At 34.5% G+C, this 18,246-nt stretch overlaps 1 protein-coding gene across 1 annotated transcript; it reads left to right on the plus strand.

Moving 5' to 3' along the window:
- The first annotated feature begins 2,437 nt into the window (after window positions 1-2,437).
- LOC106872732 (uncharacterized) lies at window positions 2,438-9,865 on the plus strand. The gene is made up of 2 exons (XM_052975984.2): window positions 2,438-2,779; window positions 6,551-9,865. Exon 2 carries the CDS (start codon window positions 7,094-7,096, stop codon window positions 9,434-9,436), a length of 2,343 nt encoding a protein of 780 aa, XP_052831944.1. The 5' UTR covers window positions 2,438-2,779; window positions 6,551-7,093; the 3' UTR covers window positions 9,437-9,865.
- Window positions 9,866-18,246: the final 8,381 nt, after the last annotated feature.

Raw genomic sequence — 18,246 nt, forward strand, 5'->3', positions numbered from 1 at the left:
GTCAAAAAGCAGCAACAACCTGTCTGCCTTGCATAAGAAGCATGTTTGCAAGACTTCAAATCTGCAGTGTGTACAACATCATGACAATATTTAAAAGCAGATCTACACTTCAGAGACATTTCTCTCAAACAAATTATGACCAAGAATTCTGTATATCCCATCTCTTGTAGATGTGTCACTGAATATAAAAGTAAGACAAGCAAAACATTGTAAAGTCATAACTAATGACAAGATAGAAATGTTCAGCATCACACTGGATGCTTTATAGTCAACACTCTATTGTCTGCTGTTTTACTTTCTTTACTGAATAGTTTCATTTCGTGGGAAAATATTTTCACTTTTTGGTGAGGAAAACAACTGCTTTCAATAACATAAATACTTTTATTTTCAAATTAGACCTGGAAATGAAGAAATATCCAGACTTCCACAAACTTGCAACTCAAATTTTGAGTAATTCTTTAAAAGGCTTTTTACCAACGGTTCAGGCCTTGTGTCCATGGTAGAAAGGATTATTATTATCATTAAGGTGGTGAGCTGGCAAAACTGTTAGCTGACTGGGCAAAATGTTTTGCAGCTTTTCTTCTTGCCAAACATTCTACCAAAGCTGACTCTGCCTTTCATCTTTGCAGGGTCAATGTAATCGACTAATCCACTTACCCAAAATTTCAGGCTTTGCGCCTTTAGTAGAAAGGATCATCATCATCATTATCATCATCAAGGCAGCGAACTGGCAGAATGGTTAACATGCTGGACAAAATGCTTAGCGGTATTTCGCCAGTCTTTACATTCTGAGTTCAAATTCTATCAAGGTTGACTTTGCCTTCCATCCTTTTGGGGGTCAATAAATTAAGTACCTGTGTAACACTGGGGTAGATGTAATCAACTAGTCACCACCCCCAAAATTTTAGGTCATGTGCCTATAGTAGAAAGGATCATCATCATCATCAAGTGTGCTGGCAGAATGGTTAACATGCTGGACAAAATGCTTAGCGGTATTTCGCATCACTATGTTCTGAGTTCAAATTCTGCTGAGGTTGACTTTGCCTTTCATCCTTTCAGGGTCAATAAATTAAGTACCAGTGAAACACTGGGGTAGATGTAATCGACTCATCCCCTCCCGCAAAAGTGCTGTCCTTGTGACAAAATTTGAAACCATTATTATTATTATTCATTCAATATCTGTTTTCCAAGCTGGCATGGGTTGGACGGTTTGATGGGGGCTGGCTAGGCAGAAAACTACGCCAGTCATAAAAACCCTGCTAAAACAGTGAAGCCATCTTACAGAGTGGACTGAGGGTGCTTTTTACATAGCTCCATGGTTCCGAAATCAGAAACCATTATTTTGAGCAATTATTCCTTGTTTGAAATTTATTGTTTCTTTATTTCTGTTATTTTACTTTTTACGTGCTCCTTCATGTACTCCCACACTATATCATCCCATACTGGCCCCAATTTTTTTTATCAATCCTCTGTTGATAAAGAAAGAATGAAAAAACTCATTGCATCAAAAACTGAGTAAAATTCTGCTTCAAACACCCCATATAAACCCTCATAACTTTTTTTTTGTTTGGGAATTTTCAAGAAATTCTCGCGAATTTGTATTCAACACATGAGAAGTCATACGGCTACGTAAAAAAAAAATTCTTATTCTTCTGAATTATTTTTTAAGCTTTTTTTTAATTTACCGATTTTTTTTTCTTTTGTAAAATACGGACAGTTCGAAGTTTTTGATTAAATCCCGGCAATAGATCATTGAATGAGTGTATAGAGAGAAAGATATTGAAAAACATCAATACGAGAAGGGTATCAAGTGGTCGTGAGATGTACCTAAAATAACAGCTAAATTGCACTTAAATCATACACAATTTTTGTTGATTTTGCATAATTGTATGAATTCCCGAGTGTAGAACACAAATTCGCAAAATTTTTCTGAAAATTATAAAAGAATATGATTATGAAGGATTATATGGGGTGCTTAAAAGAGAATTTTGCCAAAGACTATTAATTTCACTTATTTGCAGTTTTAGTATGTTTTTAAATAACTAATATTTCTTCCACGCTGCAATTGTTTTAGTTTCAACACACGGTGTCAGATAAAATTATTTGCCAGGCCAGTAACCTCTAAAAATAAAATAAAAATATAATTAATTTCATTCATTTGTGTAAATTAAAAAGAAAACTAAAGTTAACGAAAGTTAAAACGCTAGCTAATATCATCGAATTATTAATACTCGATATTGAGATGGGAAGTTCCTTCATGAATGGACAACCTTTTTCGAGAAGCAGACCGCATAAGACATGGCTCATAAGGCGGGCCGCAATATTAAAAAAAATTTCAAGGTAAGTTTTCGTTGGGCGTGCCGTGCAGAAAGTCCTGCGGGCCGCAGATTGCCCCTGACTGACTCTTTCTTATAGACACACTCCTCCCTCTCTCTCTAAGATTACGAGAGTTAGTTCCCCTAAAAAAAAATTTTGTCTAATTTCCTTTCAAACACTTGTCTTTTATGCAATTATGTGTTCATTAGAAGCTGATTTTCTCTGTTGCTGCTCAGATTTTCTCGCTACGTCTAACTCATCGTGCACCATATCTATCTATCTATCTAGTGCAATTAGATGTTAGACTGATGTAAAGGTCTAAGACAAAGAAACATTACATTAATTGTCTTTGTGATTTTTGTCTGGAGAAATAATTTCATGAGTTAGAAGTTGGTGGTAAGACTAATTGTCCCTTCTAAACCTTAATACGACATCTGTTAAATTTCACGATCCGCTTACGTTGGTAAGTTTTACAAACATCGTATTCGATATTTTATTTTTTACGAAAATACAACTGCATTAATAACCTGAAGTCTTTTATTGACATAACTACAATTTGGTATACCTACTCACGTAACTTTTTCAATAATACATATCTTTTAATGAAATTTTGCTGAGATATGTTTTCGAAGGCGGTGATGATTATGTGGCTAAAATTTGTTCAAGTTTATTTTTCTCAAAAATTTCATACGTTTTTAAGCATTCAATAACTTGCTTGTAATCATTACACAACAAAACAGTACATTACAATGATTGATATTTTTCAATAATAATACTATCGATTTGTATTGTAAGTAAACTGGGATTTTTTTCTTTGTTTTAGTTTTAATGTTATGCATTTTTTTTTAATCTGAAAAAGAAAATATAAAACAAAAACAGCCCTGCATGGTCACAGCTGGAGTATATTTTATCATAAATTTGTCTGATCGCTCAAGGCTGACCTAGGTCTACATAGCCAAGAAAACACAGACTCACATATAGTATTAATAAAATGCAGAAAATATTTATAGTATTTTATGCTTTAGAAAACGCATGTCAAAAGAACAGAAACCGCGGACTATTGTTGCTCATCGACTATGTATTGAATCAGTGCAATAAATGTTTATGCTATGAGAAAAAGAGATCTTAAGATATGTATAAAAAATAGATCATAGAGAGTGAACTACTGTATTCAGTAGTCCCCATTCTGATATGTACTTTAAAAACTGAAGTTTACAGAAACAATGCTACATTATAATGTTATCAACATTTTTGTTTCGTTGCCACATATATTAATTACATGGCCGTTAAAAGAAATTGCATAATTTCTTTTATTTTTCTTGTTATCTGTTATTTAACCTGTGACCAAAATAAAATATTAAATTATTTACTTCGATGATGCAGCAATCGAAGGTGATCCAAATGCTTTACTTAGAAGATGCCTGTATAATTATTAATTGATTCTATAGTTTGGGCCTTCCAGAAGATGTTTGAAATGTGAGGTGGTTGCCAATTGCGATATGAAACGTCTAGTTCATTTTAATAACTGCTACTGACTTTGTCATTTCATAGCATATCGAACTGGACAATTCTCAGATTGCATGTTACACCAGAAAGCTCAGAACGTATCTTTAAAGGCAAATTTGATGAGTTATCATTAATGTGATTCAAGGAAATTGAACTGCATTGCCACTATGTTAAAAGAAAAATCGTGATTGATGCATACATTGCAAGCTTCACCATCTTATTCATCGGCTAGATAAATAAAGTAAATAAATAAAATAGAATAAGCCTCAGAAGTCTATGGATATTATTAATGTCGATTTCATTACTGGTTAAATATATATGCACTAAGCATAATTTCAGACTGGGAAAGCCATATTTACACTTATGGCTCAATCTGTCAGTTTCATGAAAACAAGGGCTAGAGTCAGTACTCTTGACAATTATGTAACCAACGCTGCTGGCATTGGTGCAATTTGAACTTATTGAATTCCGGAGGGTAATGGAGTGGTGAAAGCTATCAAAACTCCAAGCTAACTAGGATGAAATGATAGTTTATCCTTTAGCATTTCAACTGACCATATCAGACCTGACTATTCTCCCTGTTTTATGTTCAAGCTGGTCAGATCATGCATCTCATACCTACTATGTCATTCTAAAAATAACAACCACATTATCGAAGTCTCGACACTATGAGATATGCAAGATTAATTCAAAGCAATATGAATAAATAAGCATCCCATTTAACAGAGTAATTTGAATGCTAAAGGTTTAAGCATACAGTTACTTGCTAGAGTTTCTTTCACAGGATTTCTTTCATCACTTCTCTACTCTACCAGTCTCATCAGCAACAGATTCTTATCCTTTTCTTCAGTCAATATTCCCTTGTCATTGGATTTGGAGATTGCATTGGTCACCCCAAGATGATGAGCATAACATCTGACCTCCACATATGGAGGTAATGAAAATGGGATGACATACCTTGCAAGAAGTTATTTGACACTAGCAGGTGTCCAGTATGCATGAAGTTGCTAACTCAGTTGCCTGTTTCCAATCTGGGAATTCTGATATCTCTGCAGAAATACTTTGTTATAGCATTGGTGCTAAGACTGTAAGCTGGCAGAATGTTAAAAGTGACAAACAAAATGCTTTATAGTGTTTTTCTTTCAACTCTTTACATTCTGAGTTTAAATCCCACTGTGGTCAGCTTTGTTTTTTTTATCCCTCTGAGGTCAATAAAATAAAATGCCAGTCAAGGACAGTACTCAATGTAATTGAATAATCTCTTCTCAGAATTGCTGGTCTTGTGCGTAAATCATATTAACTGACAAAGCAATCTATCATTGTAGCAACCAACAAAACCTTCAAGAAAGTGTTTTTTCTGACATTCAGCCATAGATTAAATATGCAAAAATTTAAATTCCATGGTTCCAAATACGATAATAGTGGAAAAGGTGACACTTTCATGGCCATGTTACCAAACTAAGATTTTCCTTTTCATTATTCCAAAACCTTGCATCTTTATTTCTTCAGTCTGTGGTTAGACTATTTTTATATTAATTTTGGAACTACTGTACATCACATTCTTTAAATTGTATAATGTGAAGACCTGTCTTAATTGGATTCCTTTTGATGAATGTCAGAGTTTGTGTTAGCAAAAGTACTCTTGACTAAAAATTCAATACAAAGTAGGGTTTAACTTGCTAGAAATAGTAACCAAATCTCCCTGAAATTACATTCCACTATTTTTAAATGGAAAGGGCACACAAGATAAGGAAATCCTACAGGTTTAAAAAACATTTACAAAAATAATAGGGGGCATAAATTATTGAAATGATTTTGTATCATTTAAAAGAAAAATTGAAGTTAAGTTAAAATGAATGTATAAAAAGTGGAACAGTTTAGATGAAAGACAATATATTCCAAAAGTAAAACTTAAATGGAGCATGAATCAGGTCTAATTCCAATTTGTTGCACCTCTATACCTAAAAGCAATCATTCCAAGGTAGGCTCTAAGTGATTATTCAATGTGTTGGAAGTAGCAACCAAATGTCCTTCAAACTACACCCCAATGTTTTAGAAAAAGAAGGCTACATTGATTAATGATGTAGTCCTACTTACTTTGTATGAAAGACAAGATAATCATAGAATGCTTTTGATTATAGGTCTGACTGATGACTAAATGACATGGCATCATCATAATTTAACCTCTTTTCATGCTGGCATGGATAGGAAGGTTTGACAGGGAACCAGCAAACTGTAGGGTTGTGTCAAGCTCAGTGCACAATTTTGTAGTTTAACATATACTATGGCACACAATCTGAAGGTGTGACTGTAGTTTACAAATATTAAGGACTTAGCACAAGGTTGTAGGATATAATTTTAGTAATAGATTAAAAAGTAAAATTCAGGTAAAGGTTTAACTCTCTAGTGTTTAAACCAGCCATATCTGGCTCAAATTCTCTATCTATTTTATGTTTAAACCAGCCAGATCTACCTTCTCACACTTATTTTACAATATCATTCTAAAAAAAAATTAATCACATTGAATTCTTGAGCATCCAAGATAATGCAGGATTAGTCTAAAACAATGTAAATAAATAAGCATAATCTGAATATTCAGAGTAATCTAAATATTAAAGATTTAAATCTACAGTTTATTAGTATAAATGTATTAAAATTCCATTGTACAATCTCTATCTCTTCTTTCTAAGTATCTTCTCTGTCTTAAACTGTTTCTTTATTATTTCAGGTTATCAGATGACATTGGCATAACATAATTATTTTCTTCAAATCCATCAACAATATCATCTTTTAAAGACTAAAGAAGTTTTTATTCTGAACACATAAAACCCTATTAACACCAAATCTTGAATTACAGTGGAAAAGTTTCTCTCAACTGAAATTAAGAGCAGCAACATTTCTACAGTAATTGTCTGGAATATAAAATAATCATACATTCATATTAAACTTCAACAACTTGCAGTGAAGTCAGATATAACTGACCTTACTGCAAGAATTTCCACATGAACAGTCTTGATAAATGGATCTATTTTGATGTTATTTTACTTGCTTGTTTCCCATGACAAGGCAGGGTTCTAGCATAAGCAGTATTGGAATAATTATGTCTCAAATGGTTGAATACTAATAAATTATCTTGTGACTGTTTGCAAGATCTTCAGATATTGTCATAAAACCACAGGTAGTAGAAATATACCAGGAAAAATAAACGTTAGGAATGTTATAGAGAAACAAAGTCAAGAAAAATATTTGTATATTGTGCTGAAGGAAAATTATGGAAAATAAGCTATGTGAAAACCAGATTAAATATAAAATGCAGTCTCAAAGGATTGATGTTCCTGATGAGATGTATAAAGAGATTGGAAAAACATCATACCGCTGTGATATTTGTAAAAAGGTATTCTCTCAAAAAAGGGACTTAACAAGACACATACGTGTTCATACAGGAGTTAAACCATACCATTGTGATGTCTGTGGTGAATCGTTCTCTCACAATAGTAACTTGACTACTCACAAACGGATTCATACAGGAGAAAGGCCTTATCAGTGTGATATCTGTGGTAAATCGTTTTCTATAACAAGTAATTTAACTAAACACAAGCGTATTCATACAGGAGAGAAACCATATCACTGTGATATCTGTGATAAATCATTCTCTATAACTAGTAGCTTAACTGCTCACAAGCAAACTCATACAGGAAAGAAACCATCTCAGTGTCATATATATGGCAAATCATTCTCCTTGACAAATCACAAGTATATTCATACAGAAAATAAGCCATATCCCTGTGATACGTGTGGAAAATCATTCTCTCGAAGTGGTGAATTAACTAAGCACAAACGTATCCATACAGGAGAGAAGCCATATCACTGTGATATCTGTAGTAAATCATTCTCTATAACAAGTAACTTGACTAAGCATAGACGCATTCATACAGGAGATAAGCCATATCACTGTGATATCTGTGGTGAATCATTTTCTCACAGTAGTAACTTAACCAGACATAAACGTAGTCATACAGGATATAAGCCATATCATTGTGATATCTGTGGTAAGACTTGCTCTCAGAGTAGTGACTTGACTATTCACAAACGTATTCATACAGGTGAGACACCATATCGCTGTGACATCTGTGGTAAATCCTTTTCTCAAACAATTAACTTATCGAGACACAAACACATTCATACAAGAGAGAATTCATATCAGTGTCGTATCTCTGGTAAATCAGTTTCTGAAGCAAACCACTCAAGTAGATGTAATGATCCAGGCGTTAAGCCACCTCACTTGGAGGAATCAATCTCTCAAAGTGCTAACCTAACTACTCAGAAACTTATTGATACAGGAGGGAGACCATATTGCTGTGATATCTGTGGTAAATCATTCTCCAAAAGTAGTGACTTGACTACTCACAAATATGTACATGCAGAAGGAAAACCATCTTCTGATATCTATAGTAAATCATTCTCACAAAGTACTGAATTAACTGCTCACAAAGATATTGATAAAAGAGAGAAACCTTACCCTTGTGATGTTTGTGGTAAATCATTCTCTGAAAGTAGTGAATTAACTATTCACAGACGTATTCATACGAGTGAGAAGCCATATCACTGTGATATTTGTGGTGATTCATTCTCTCAAAATAGTCACTTATCCACTCATAAACATATTCACACAGGAGAAAAATCTTATCACTGTGATATCTGTGGTAAATCATTCCCTCAGATTAGTGAATTAACTACACACAAAGGTATTCATTCAGAAGAGAAACCATATCACTGTGATACCTGTGGTAAATCATTCTCTCGAAGTATTGAATTAACTGGTCACAAACATATTCATACTGGAGAGAAGCCACTTCACTGTGATATCTGTGGCAAGTCGTTCTCTATAACAAGAAACTTAAATAAACACAAACATATTCATACAGGAGAGAAACCATATCACTGTGATATCTGTGATAAATCATTCTCTACAAAAGGACTTTTAACTAGACATAAACGCATTCACACGGGAGATAAGCGATTTCAATGTACAATCTGTGGCAAATCGTTCTGTCAGAGTAGTGAGTTGATTACACACAAACGCATTCATACAGGAGAGAAACCATATCACTGTAATATTTGTGGTAAATCATTCTCTATAACTAGTAGCTTAACTATTCACATACGTATTCATACAGGTGAGAAACCATATCATTGTGATATCTGTGGTAAATCATTTTCTCGAAGTGGTGAATTAACTGGTCACAAACGTATTCATACAGGAGAGAAGCCATATTACTGTGATATGTGTGGTAAATCATTCTCTCAAAGGAGTGAGTTAACCACTCACAAACGTATTCATACAGGTGAAAAACCATATCATTGTGATATCTGTGGTAAATCATTTCATACAAGTAGTAACTTACGTACCCACATACGTGTTCATACAGGAGAAAAACCATATCACTGTGAAATTTGTGGTGAATCGTTTTCTCAAAATGGTAGTTTATCTACTCATAAGCGTATTCATATAGGTGAGAAACTATATCTCTGTGATATTTGTGGCAAATCATTCTCTCAAAATGGTCACTTAACTACTCACAAACGAATTCATTCAGGAGAAAGTCCACATTAATTTTATATCTATAGTAAATAGTTCTCTCTAAAATATTTAATTACACAAAGTCACGCAGAAGAAAAGTTTTGTCACTCGTGCAAATGCTAAATCATTTTCACAAAATACCACAAGTATATTTTTGAGGCAGAAGAGTAATCCTTTTGAGATATATTTAAACAAGCAGAAATACTTCAACCACAGATGTATTCACTCAAGAGAAGATATAATGGTGTGACAGTTAAACAATGAACACAATCTTGTAAAATCTGTATTATCTTTTTAATAAAGGCATCTTTTCAGAAGACATATATTCCATTTTTAGAAATGAGGAAAGATACTTTTAATTTATTTGATATTATGGGCAAATTGTTGAGACATGTATTTGTCTTAAATCAGGGTTTAATTTACTGTAAGGTTATAATTATATATAAAATATTCAAACCATAACCGAATTATTTCATCATACCATATTATAACATGTATGAGATTTTGTATGTGCATTCTTTCCTGTACCTTATATATATTGTATTTTCCAGCATAAATGTTGAATTTTTTCAGACCAAAATTTACAGCCAGAAAAGCTAGGCCAGTTTATACTCCAAGATGACTTTTGTGGATTCAAAATTCCATGTGAAATGCAGCAGGATATGGAAAGATAATGATGTAATGTTTACACTGTATACCACATGGATTTGTATGCAGAAAATACTGTATTCTGGTGAAAAATATAAAATATTCCATTTAGGGAATTGTTTGGAAGATTTATATGGTTTATAGTTTCTCTTATTTACAGCATATGTCTACCATCATCATTTATTGGTTAAGCTAAATGCTATATATCAATATAATCTTCAACTTTTAATATATGTTTTCTGATCATTAATACTATAAAAATGTTATTGTTTTCATGTTTTTCATAACTTCAGAAATCACTCTTATTCAAAGCTCTTAGCACTTGCTAATATTAGGAGACAGACCTAATGCATATATTAGTCATGTTCATCTTGTCTTCAATATCATCCTGTACATGTGCTGATTGTATACATCATATCCTACACAAATATCAGTACATCTGCTCCTTACATTATAGCATCATGTCTTCCACTCGTATCAGTGTATGTGTCGACTATGCATTAAGTTTTCTGTTCATTTTACTGAAAAGTTAGCATCATTTCTCACAACAGTGTACAAACTTAAACTTTACACATTAGGGATAAACACAATTTTTGCTGATACAGACCACCACTTGTCTCTTTGGATTTATTAAAACCTGTTAACTATTGCTTCTGCTCTACCTAGCCTCGTTGTTAATTCAGGACTTGTACACTATAAAACTGTATTTACTCTCATCTATCTGTTGTGGACTCACACTGTGATCACAAACTTCCTTGAACATTGTTTCTACTTTAAAATCACTCTTATGTAATTTCCAACTGAAATTTCATTCCTCAATATGGTCTCAGCTAACTCTACAAGCTTTCATCCTAATGCAATACATCATTGCATCCCCTTCCATATGACTTATGCACTGCATTTTCTGTTCCATGTGTGCAAAATACACCCACTTACTACACAAGCTAGTTCACAGCTGTCCTTTTCTCTCCGTCATCTGCCTCATGCTACTTCAGTTTATAATGCTGCAATTATATCACTAACAGTGCTTTCCATGATTTTATGAACACTCAAAAATTAACCAATTTTTACTTACCCCTCACCTTATCTGCTGTGGTCTGCCTCTTGTGTACGCTAAACGAGCCTAAGCATTATTTTCTCAAGAGAAAATAATTGAGTTCAATAAACATGCCAATACCAAGTGTTTTTCTATCATAGCCTACTAAAGGTCTTTCATAACAGTAGACTAAAATTTCCAATGGAGGAGTCTTTTACCAATCTCAAAAGATGGCACTCCAGCTGAACTCTACACTGAGTCTACACCACTTAATACATTCCTGTTTAGAATTTGATGCTCCTTGGAAACTCTGCTACTAGAATGATATTATTATCAGACTGGCTGACAGCAGCAGGGTATGTTAGTTGAGTGAACTGACCCATATGGGCATGAAGCATGTTGCCAACTCTACAACCTCTCTTCCATAGCAAATTACCTGGAGACTTTACTTATCACAACCAGAAAAAAATCTCCACAGTGGTACATAAACTCATCTCTTCTAACTCACTGCCCCCAATTCTACCACACATCATTCTAACCATAACCTACACTTCCATCATTTACTTTCTTCCCACACAAATCCTGCTGTTGTATCTTCCCTACTTGTAACTGTCACACCAAATTCATCTCCTGACATCTCATCAAACTGCTATTATCCCTCATGTCAACACACATTAAGGACTTATGTGAATTAGGGAGCCTCTCTATGGTCACCCAACTTGTTAGAACTAACAGCCAAATTCCTCAGGCATTCCCTAATAATGTGATCATAAATATGTCGAATTTAGGAAAAAAATCTGTTGGCCATAGTTAGAATTTCTTTTGATCATAGATATGCTTAATTAAGACTAAATTAGGGATAAACAACAACAACAACATTGAGGTTTCCTCAACTACACCCTAAACCTCTTCAACTTGTTCCCTTTTCTCACAATACATTTCATACTTCTATTTAAATCACTCTACATGATCATCCCCAAGTGATGGCCTATCACTCCTTATGCTGTTCCTACTTACATTTACCACCATTACTCTCTTCTCTTTAACTGAACCCATCCTCACTCTCAATTCTTCCCTGTTTTGCTGTAAGTTTTACAATTAAGTCAGTGTAGCTGCTTTAGAGTGCTAAAATGGGTCTGAATTGGCAAATCGATTGTCAGCCATGTTAAAGTATCATAAAAATGTTGTTGAACCAGAGCTGTATATGCTCAGTGTTTTGATGACTGCATGAACATCAATACACTCACCAGGCATCAACTCAAAAGCTTAATCCGATTTGTTCCATTCTGCTTTAGAATTCACTTCTGCCATCCCCAAACTTTTATCAACTTCCTAGATATCTTCATCATGATAACTTCCACCTGCCAACCTCTGCTCATTTTAAGCATCCCCCCAGTTCTCCACTATGCTCCTTCTCATCCAGACACATCAAATCTACAATCCTGTTCTCTCTATTCTTCTCACTTTGCTGGCCATGCAGCTTTGGTTCAGACTTCAAATCCAAATCTTAAGAAAGTAATCTTGGTTAGTTGTGAATCCCACACTCCAGTTGAGGGTGGGATCAACTTTACCACTGTTCTATATTCTGTATGCACAGTAACAGATTAGATATAACTTCCCACTCGGCCATCCTTCCACTGAAGTGCACACTTTACTACAATTACTAATTTCTCCTCACAGACCCAATAACAAGCCCCCTTTTTAGTACACCACCATTCCTTTGTTAAAAACGGGTAAGAATCTCTGACCACTCAACCATACCCAATGATTTTCAAGTGCACTCAACATCTATGCTATGCCTCTACTTACATTAGTATAACCATAGCAATCACCAATCACATTATGTTCAGTGATCCTGGCCATCACATACATGGATCAACTGGAGCACACAGTGCTTAAGCTGCCATCTTTTTCTCTAGATATGTTGACGAAATCCTAACGTTTACTTCCTCCTGGGAGAAGGCCATCATCATGTAGCAGATATTCAACAACACCAATGAACACATAAAATTTGAAATTGCACATGCAGACAAGTCTGAAGCCCTCTCTCTCTGATCGATTTCCAACTCAGGATTGCAGAGGAGGGCTCCATTAACATTATCTTTTACAAGAAAGCAACCAGCAGGAACCTGTTTGTGTACTATGAGTCAGCCCTGCTAACTAGAGTCAAAGCCATTCATGTGTGAAATGAAGCTTGAAGATGCAAATATAAGCAACAGGTGCAATGACGCAACTGACAAAGCTCCCATGTCTATGGCTTTCAAGTGTTTTAACCTCCGACGCTTTGAGAGAGTCATCTCCACTGTCAAATCGCAGCCAATTGGTGAACAAGAAAAGCACATACATGGGGTATGTATGTTCGATAATACATATATATGTGTGTGTGTGTATATACATTTTTTTACTCTTGTTACAGCCGTTAACTATGGGCGTGCTGAGACCTTAAAGTATTTTAGTCAAATGAATTGACCTCAGTACTTACGATTTTTAAGCCTGGTACTTATTCTATCAGTCTCTTTTGCCAAACCCCTGAGTTACAGGGATCTGAACACATAGTTATCTATCTATGGGACTGAACCCAGAACTGTATGGTTGGGGAGCAAACTTCCTACAACACAGCTACAAATACATATATATATGTATAGTGACACCCATGCCAGCATAGAACACAGACATTAAACGATGATGATGATGATATATATTAAACAGAAAAGTAGGTGCTTTTCGGTCGAAATCCTTTGATGTATTTGATCCGCAACAAATTGCAGACACCACCTTGTTACAGGTCAAAGAAACAAGGTGATCCGATGATTAAGTCTGTTGAAAATCTGTAGCTGACAAAGTAATTGTTCAAGAATTGCCCACTAAAATAAATAAAGTGAACTGGACCAGCTGTTATTTACACCACTGGGACAAAATATGAACAAATAACATTTTAGTTTAGTACTTTAGCGTAAGAGAGCAGTTAATTTCATACAATTGTTTTTGAAAGACATGGTAAAAATGTATCTTTGTATGATACCTTTTACAAGTGATCGAAGCATTGTGGTTGTTATGTTATGTTAAAATAAAGCTGTTATAGCATAAAATAAAAAGAGATGGTGAAGTTTCTTTTCTCAGTATGGTAAGAAACTTGCTTCCTAACCCCATGGTTCCGGGTTCAGTCCCCCTGTGTGGCACCTAAGGCAAGTGTCTTCTACTATAACCTCAGGCTGACCAAGGCCTTGAGAGTCGATTTAGTAGACGAAAACTAGAAGAAGCCCGTCATAAATGTGTGTGCCTTTGTCTCTGTCCCCCACCACCGCTTGACAATCGGTGTTGGTGTGTTTACGTTCTGAAACATAGCGGTTCAGCAAAAGAGATTGATAGAATAAGTACCAGGCTTAGCCAAAAAAAAAAAAAATTAAGTACTGGAGTCGATTCATTCGACTAAAAATTCTACGAGGTGGTGCCCCAGCATGACCGCAGTCTACTGACTGAAACAAGTAAAAGATAAAAGATTTACTCTTTCTCATTCATACTGTCTCCGTCAATTTTCTGTCATAACGAGAGTTATTTCCCCTGATAACTTATTTTGTCTTGGATTAACTGTTTATGTAAGGCCTCTGAGTGTAAGAATTTTCCCCTTTGTTACATGTCAACCTCAAGCCAACAAAATGTTATATATACATATTTATAGATATTTACTTTCCTGTTAGATGTAAATTGGATCTTAAACAAAAACCTTTACATCATCTTGTGACCAGAACTACAAGTTGTGAGACTCATTGTCCTCGTAAACTTCCAAGTTTGATTATAATTCAGGCCTCTGCCATATTTCACATTCTGACTACATTGATAGGTAAGTTTTAAATATGTTGAGTCATGAATTCGATATTTTGTTTTAGGGAAATACAGGCTGTATTAAGATGTTTTTCTTATTTTAGTCCTCACTTGTTTAGTTTCAGATTAATATCGATCGAGCAGATCTATGATAGTTCCAACTATAACCTGTAACCATCCAGAAAACTCCCAGCAGGGTTAATATCAGACTTGATTATCAAATGTATCTTTTCCTTTTCTTGGTGGTGTGATTTAATTGCTATTTGCTGAAATTATAGGCATTCTTTCGCTTTGAGGTCACATTTTGGTAATGGAAATATTCAATATTGACACAATTCGACGAAGTCCAGGTTGACGTGTCGAACATGCAACTCCGCTTTTTCTTTTGATTTATTTATTTTTGGCTAATCTACACGAGTGTGCTCCCCGCCCCCATCGACTTTATTTCCTCATAACTTTCAGAAAAATGGATATTTTTAAATGAAATTTTTAACAAATACTCTTCAGATGGTGTAGACTCCGATTATATCGAAATCTGTTGTGAATGTTAATAGGAATGACCAGTTAACAGCAAATAAATTAGACATAATTCTTTCCTGAAAAATAATGGCCTTCATCACAATTCAACTTTAACCTGGGTCTAGTGAAGCTACTAAGCTTACTGAACATGTAGATGGATGTCTATAGAAGTGTACAAAAAGAATTTGTCACTAGAAATATTCATTGTAAAGACATTTATGATGCTCATTAACCTAATTTTATTATTAGGTGTATGGTGTGGCAAATATGAAATAACATATAGTCTTGGAGAACGGACCTTTTTACTGTGTTCTATGTGCAAAGCATTTTATTCAAAATTCAATTCAAATTGGTGATGTCTCCACTGAAATGGATGTGAGTACCTTTGAACAATATGAGGAAATATGGCAGCAAATGTTTGTTGGCTGCTAGCTTATTTGGTAATGACCTTCGTGTCCTCAGATATTGCATGTTTGGTCAATTGGCTTGGAAGCAAAAATTAGACAGCACTTTGAATTTCTTGACTACTAATGATTGAATGTTTGCTATAGTCAGCTAAATGACTGACTTTGGCAGCGATTCTCTTGAACAAGTCATTTGTAAAGCTCTTCACGACAGTCATAGTTTTTGATTTAAAGGGAATTTAGTTGTGATATATTAGCTCTTATCTATACTATTTGAAACCATTTTACCTTGATAGACTTCTTGATATCTTTGCTATCCAACATCATTTATGATCACTGCAAACTCTACAAGCGCTTTGTTGGTCTCTGACAACTGATTATTTAGGCTCCACAGGCAAGTGACCATTTGGAACACTTGAATTTAATTGATTAACATTGTTTCTTGCATTGTCAGCATATATGAAACTACCTGAAGTTTAATTTGCTTCAACTAAAGATTACTTGACATATGTGATAGTTTAAATGAACCATCATGTATATTTCTTGATATATCTATCATATCTGACAGTAGAAAAAGAGAACAAGCAAAAGGAAAGAAGCAGGCTTATCTGGAGGTGTTTAATTTTCAGTGAATGAAACTACAATGAATATGTTGGTGCTGCTACATCAGCTTATATGGGGTCTGGCATGTAATATTCATGATCTGCACCTTTTGGTATTTGCAGGAAATACTATTGGAGATAACGATAGATATTGATACTCCGCTATTGTAGTCAGTCATTCATAAAGGTTAAGGATTAATAACCTACTGTCCAGTGTTTGAAGTACAACATCCAAGTTGAACTTCCTAAAATAACCAGTCAATTGCAACTGACCATTGTAAATTTTATTATTACAACCATTTCACTTTGAGGGGTTGATTTACCTAAAGAACTAGTAATTTCCAATGTTTTTGATGGTCAGATTCATTCAAAATACATCAAAAATCAGAGAAAAAGCAAATTTCACTTTCAAAGTGAAACAGGGTAATAGTAAAACTTTACCCTGATATCATTTAAAAGAATATTTATTACATCCAGAGTAGTTTTCAAAAATGTTTAACTTGAGTTTGCCCACACATATTTATTAGCTTGAATTCAAATAAATTCATTATAATCAGTAGATGTAGTTTGGGTGCATGTAGGTTCTTAGTTTGCATATGCTTGCATATCTACATCAAACAGAAAGTAGGTTGAGATTTGAAGGAGAGTTGCTAGCTATACTCACCATGCCTAGCTACTACATTGATGCTTGCTCATTGACTTATGTACACACATATTATGTGTATATAAGAATTATGCATGTGAGGACACAGAAAGGATTCCAATAAATATTCACCACGTACATACAGACCCAGACGCACATGTAACCAAAGACATGTAGACGTGTTTTCTCAGAAAATGAAGAAACCATTTTACTTCACTACAGAAGTAGGAAGAAAATATTCTCAAATATATTAAGAGCAACAAACGTAGATTACCTTGTGTCTAACCATTTTTTTTTATAAGTACGATATTTTGAGTAACCATTATTTCGTGTTCACCATGCTTCTTGCTACCTAGTGTCACATTCTCTTCATACGTACACAAGTGTATATAATAAAATATTCTGTATGAATATATCGACAGTAGAGTATGTTTTTGGTTGGAACCACATGCACCATCCACAAGTGGATGAGCGACTTTAAGACGCATATGGTTGTATAACAATACTGTACAACATGAAACTATGTAATGGTACCGACCAGCATGACACAGCTGTTCAAGAACTCAAAGGTGTTGTTTTCAACACCATGCAGGGATCTTTCTGATTTGACGGGCACCACTTTTCATTCATGTTTTATGTAGTTTTTTTTCGTACCGAAACACTTTCAAACTTCGAATACTTGTATATTTTGTGTTATAGAACAGATAAAAATTTTTGTATTCGAAGTTATTTCATGTAAAAATTGTCGTATTTCGGTAATTTCAACCAATCACTGACGTCTATTGAGGTGAAAACAATTACTGCCGTGGAATGTAAACAACATGTTCTAACGGTGTTATGGGATCTTTTCCCTTGAATAAAATTAGTGCCGTAGTTTGTCAACAACAACTATCCGTGATACTGTTATTTATGACATCGTTCGTGCGTTTGTACTGGTTTTAGCTTTAGGGTTAGGGTTCGGGTTTTAGAGTTAGGGTTATGATTATTTTTGCCATAACCTCACTCATAACCCTAACCCTAAAACTCATAACCATAACCCCAACCCTAAACCCTTACTAGGAAATAATGATATAATTAAACAAGGAATAACACTCTTGACACCGGCAAAAATTATTGTTTACAAAACAGCAGTAACTGTATTCAGCTGAACAGACGTCAGTGATTGGTTG

This window comes from Octopus bimaculoides, chromosome 2 (genome assembly GCF_046866305.1).
Source record: "Octopus bimaculoides isolate indiv1 chromosome 2, ASM4686630v1, whole genome shotgun sequence".
In the NCBI taxonomy this organism is placed as follows: Eukaryota; Metazoa; Mollusca; class Cephalopoda; order Octopoda; family Octopodidae; genus Octopus; species Octopus bimaculoides.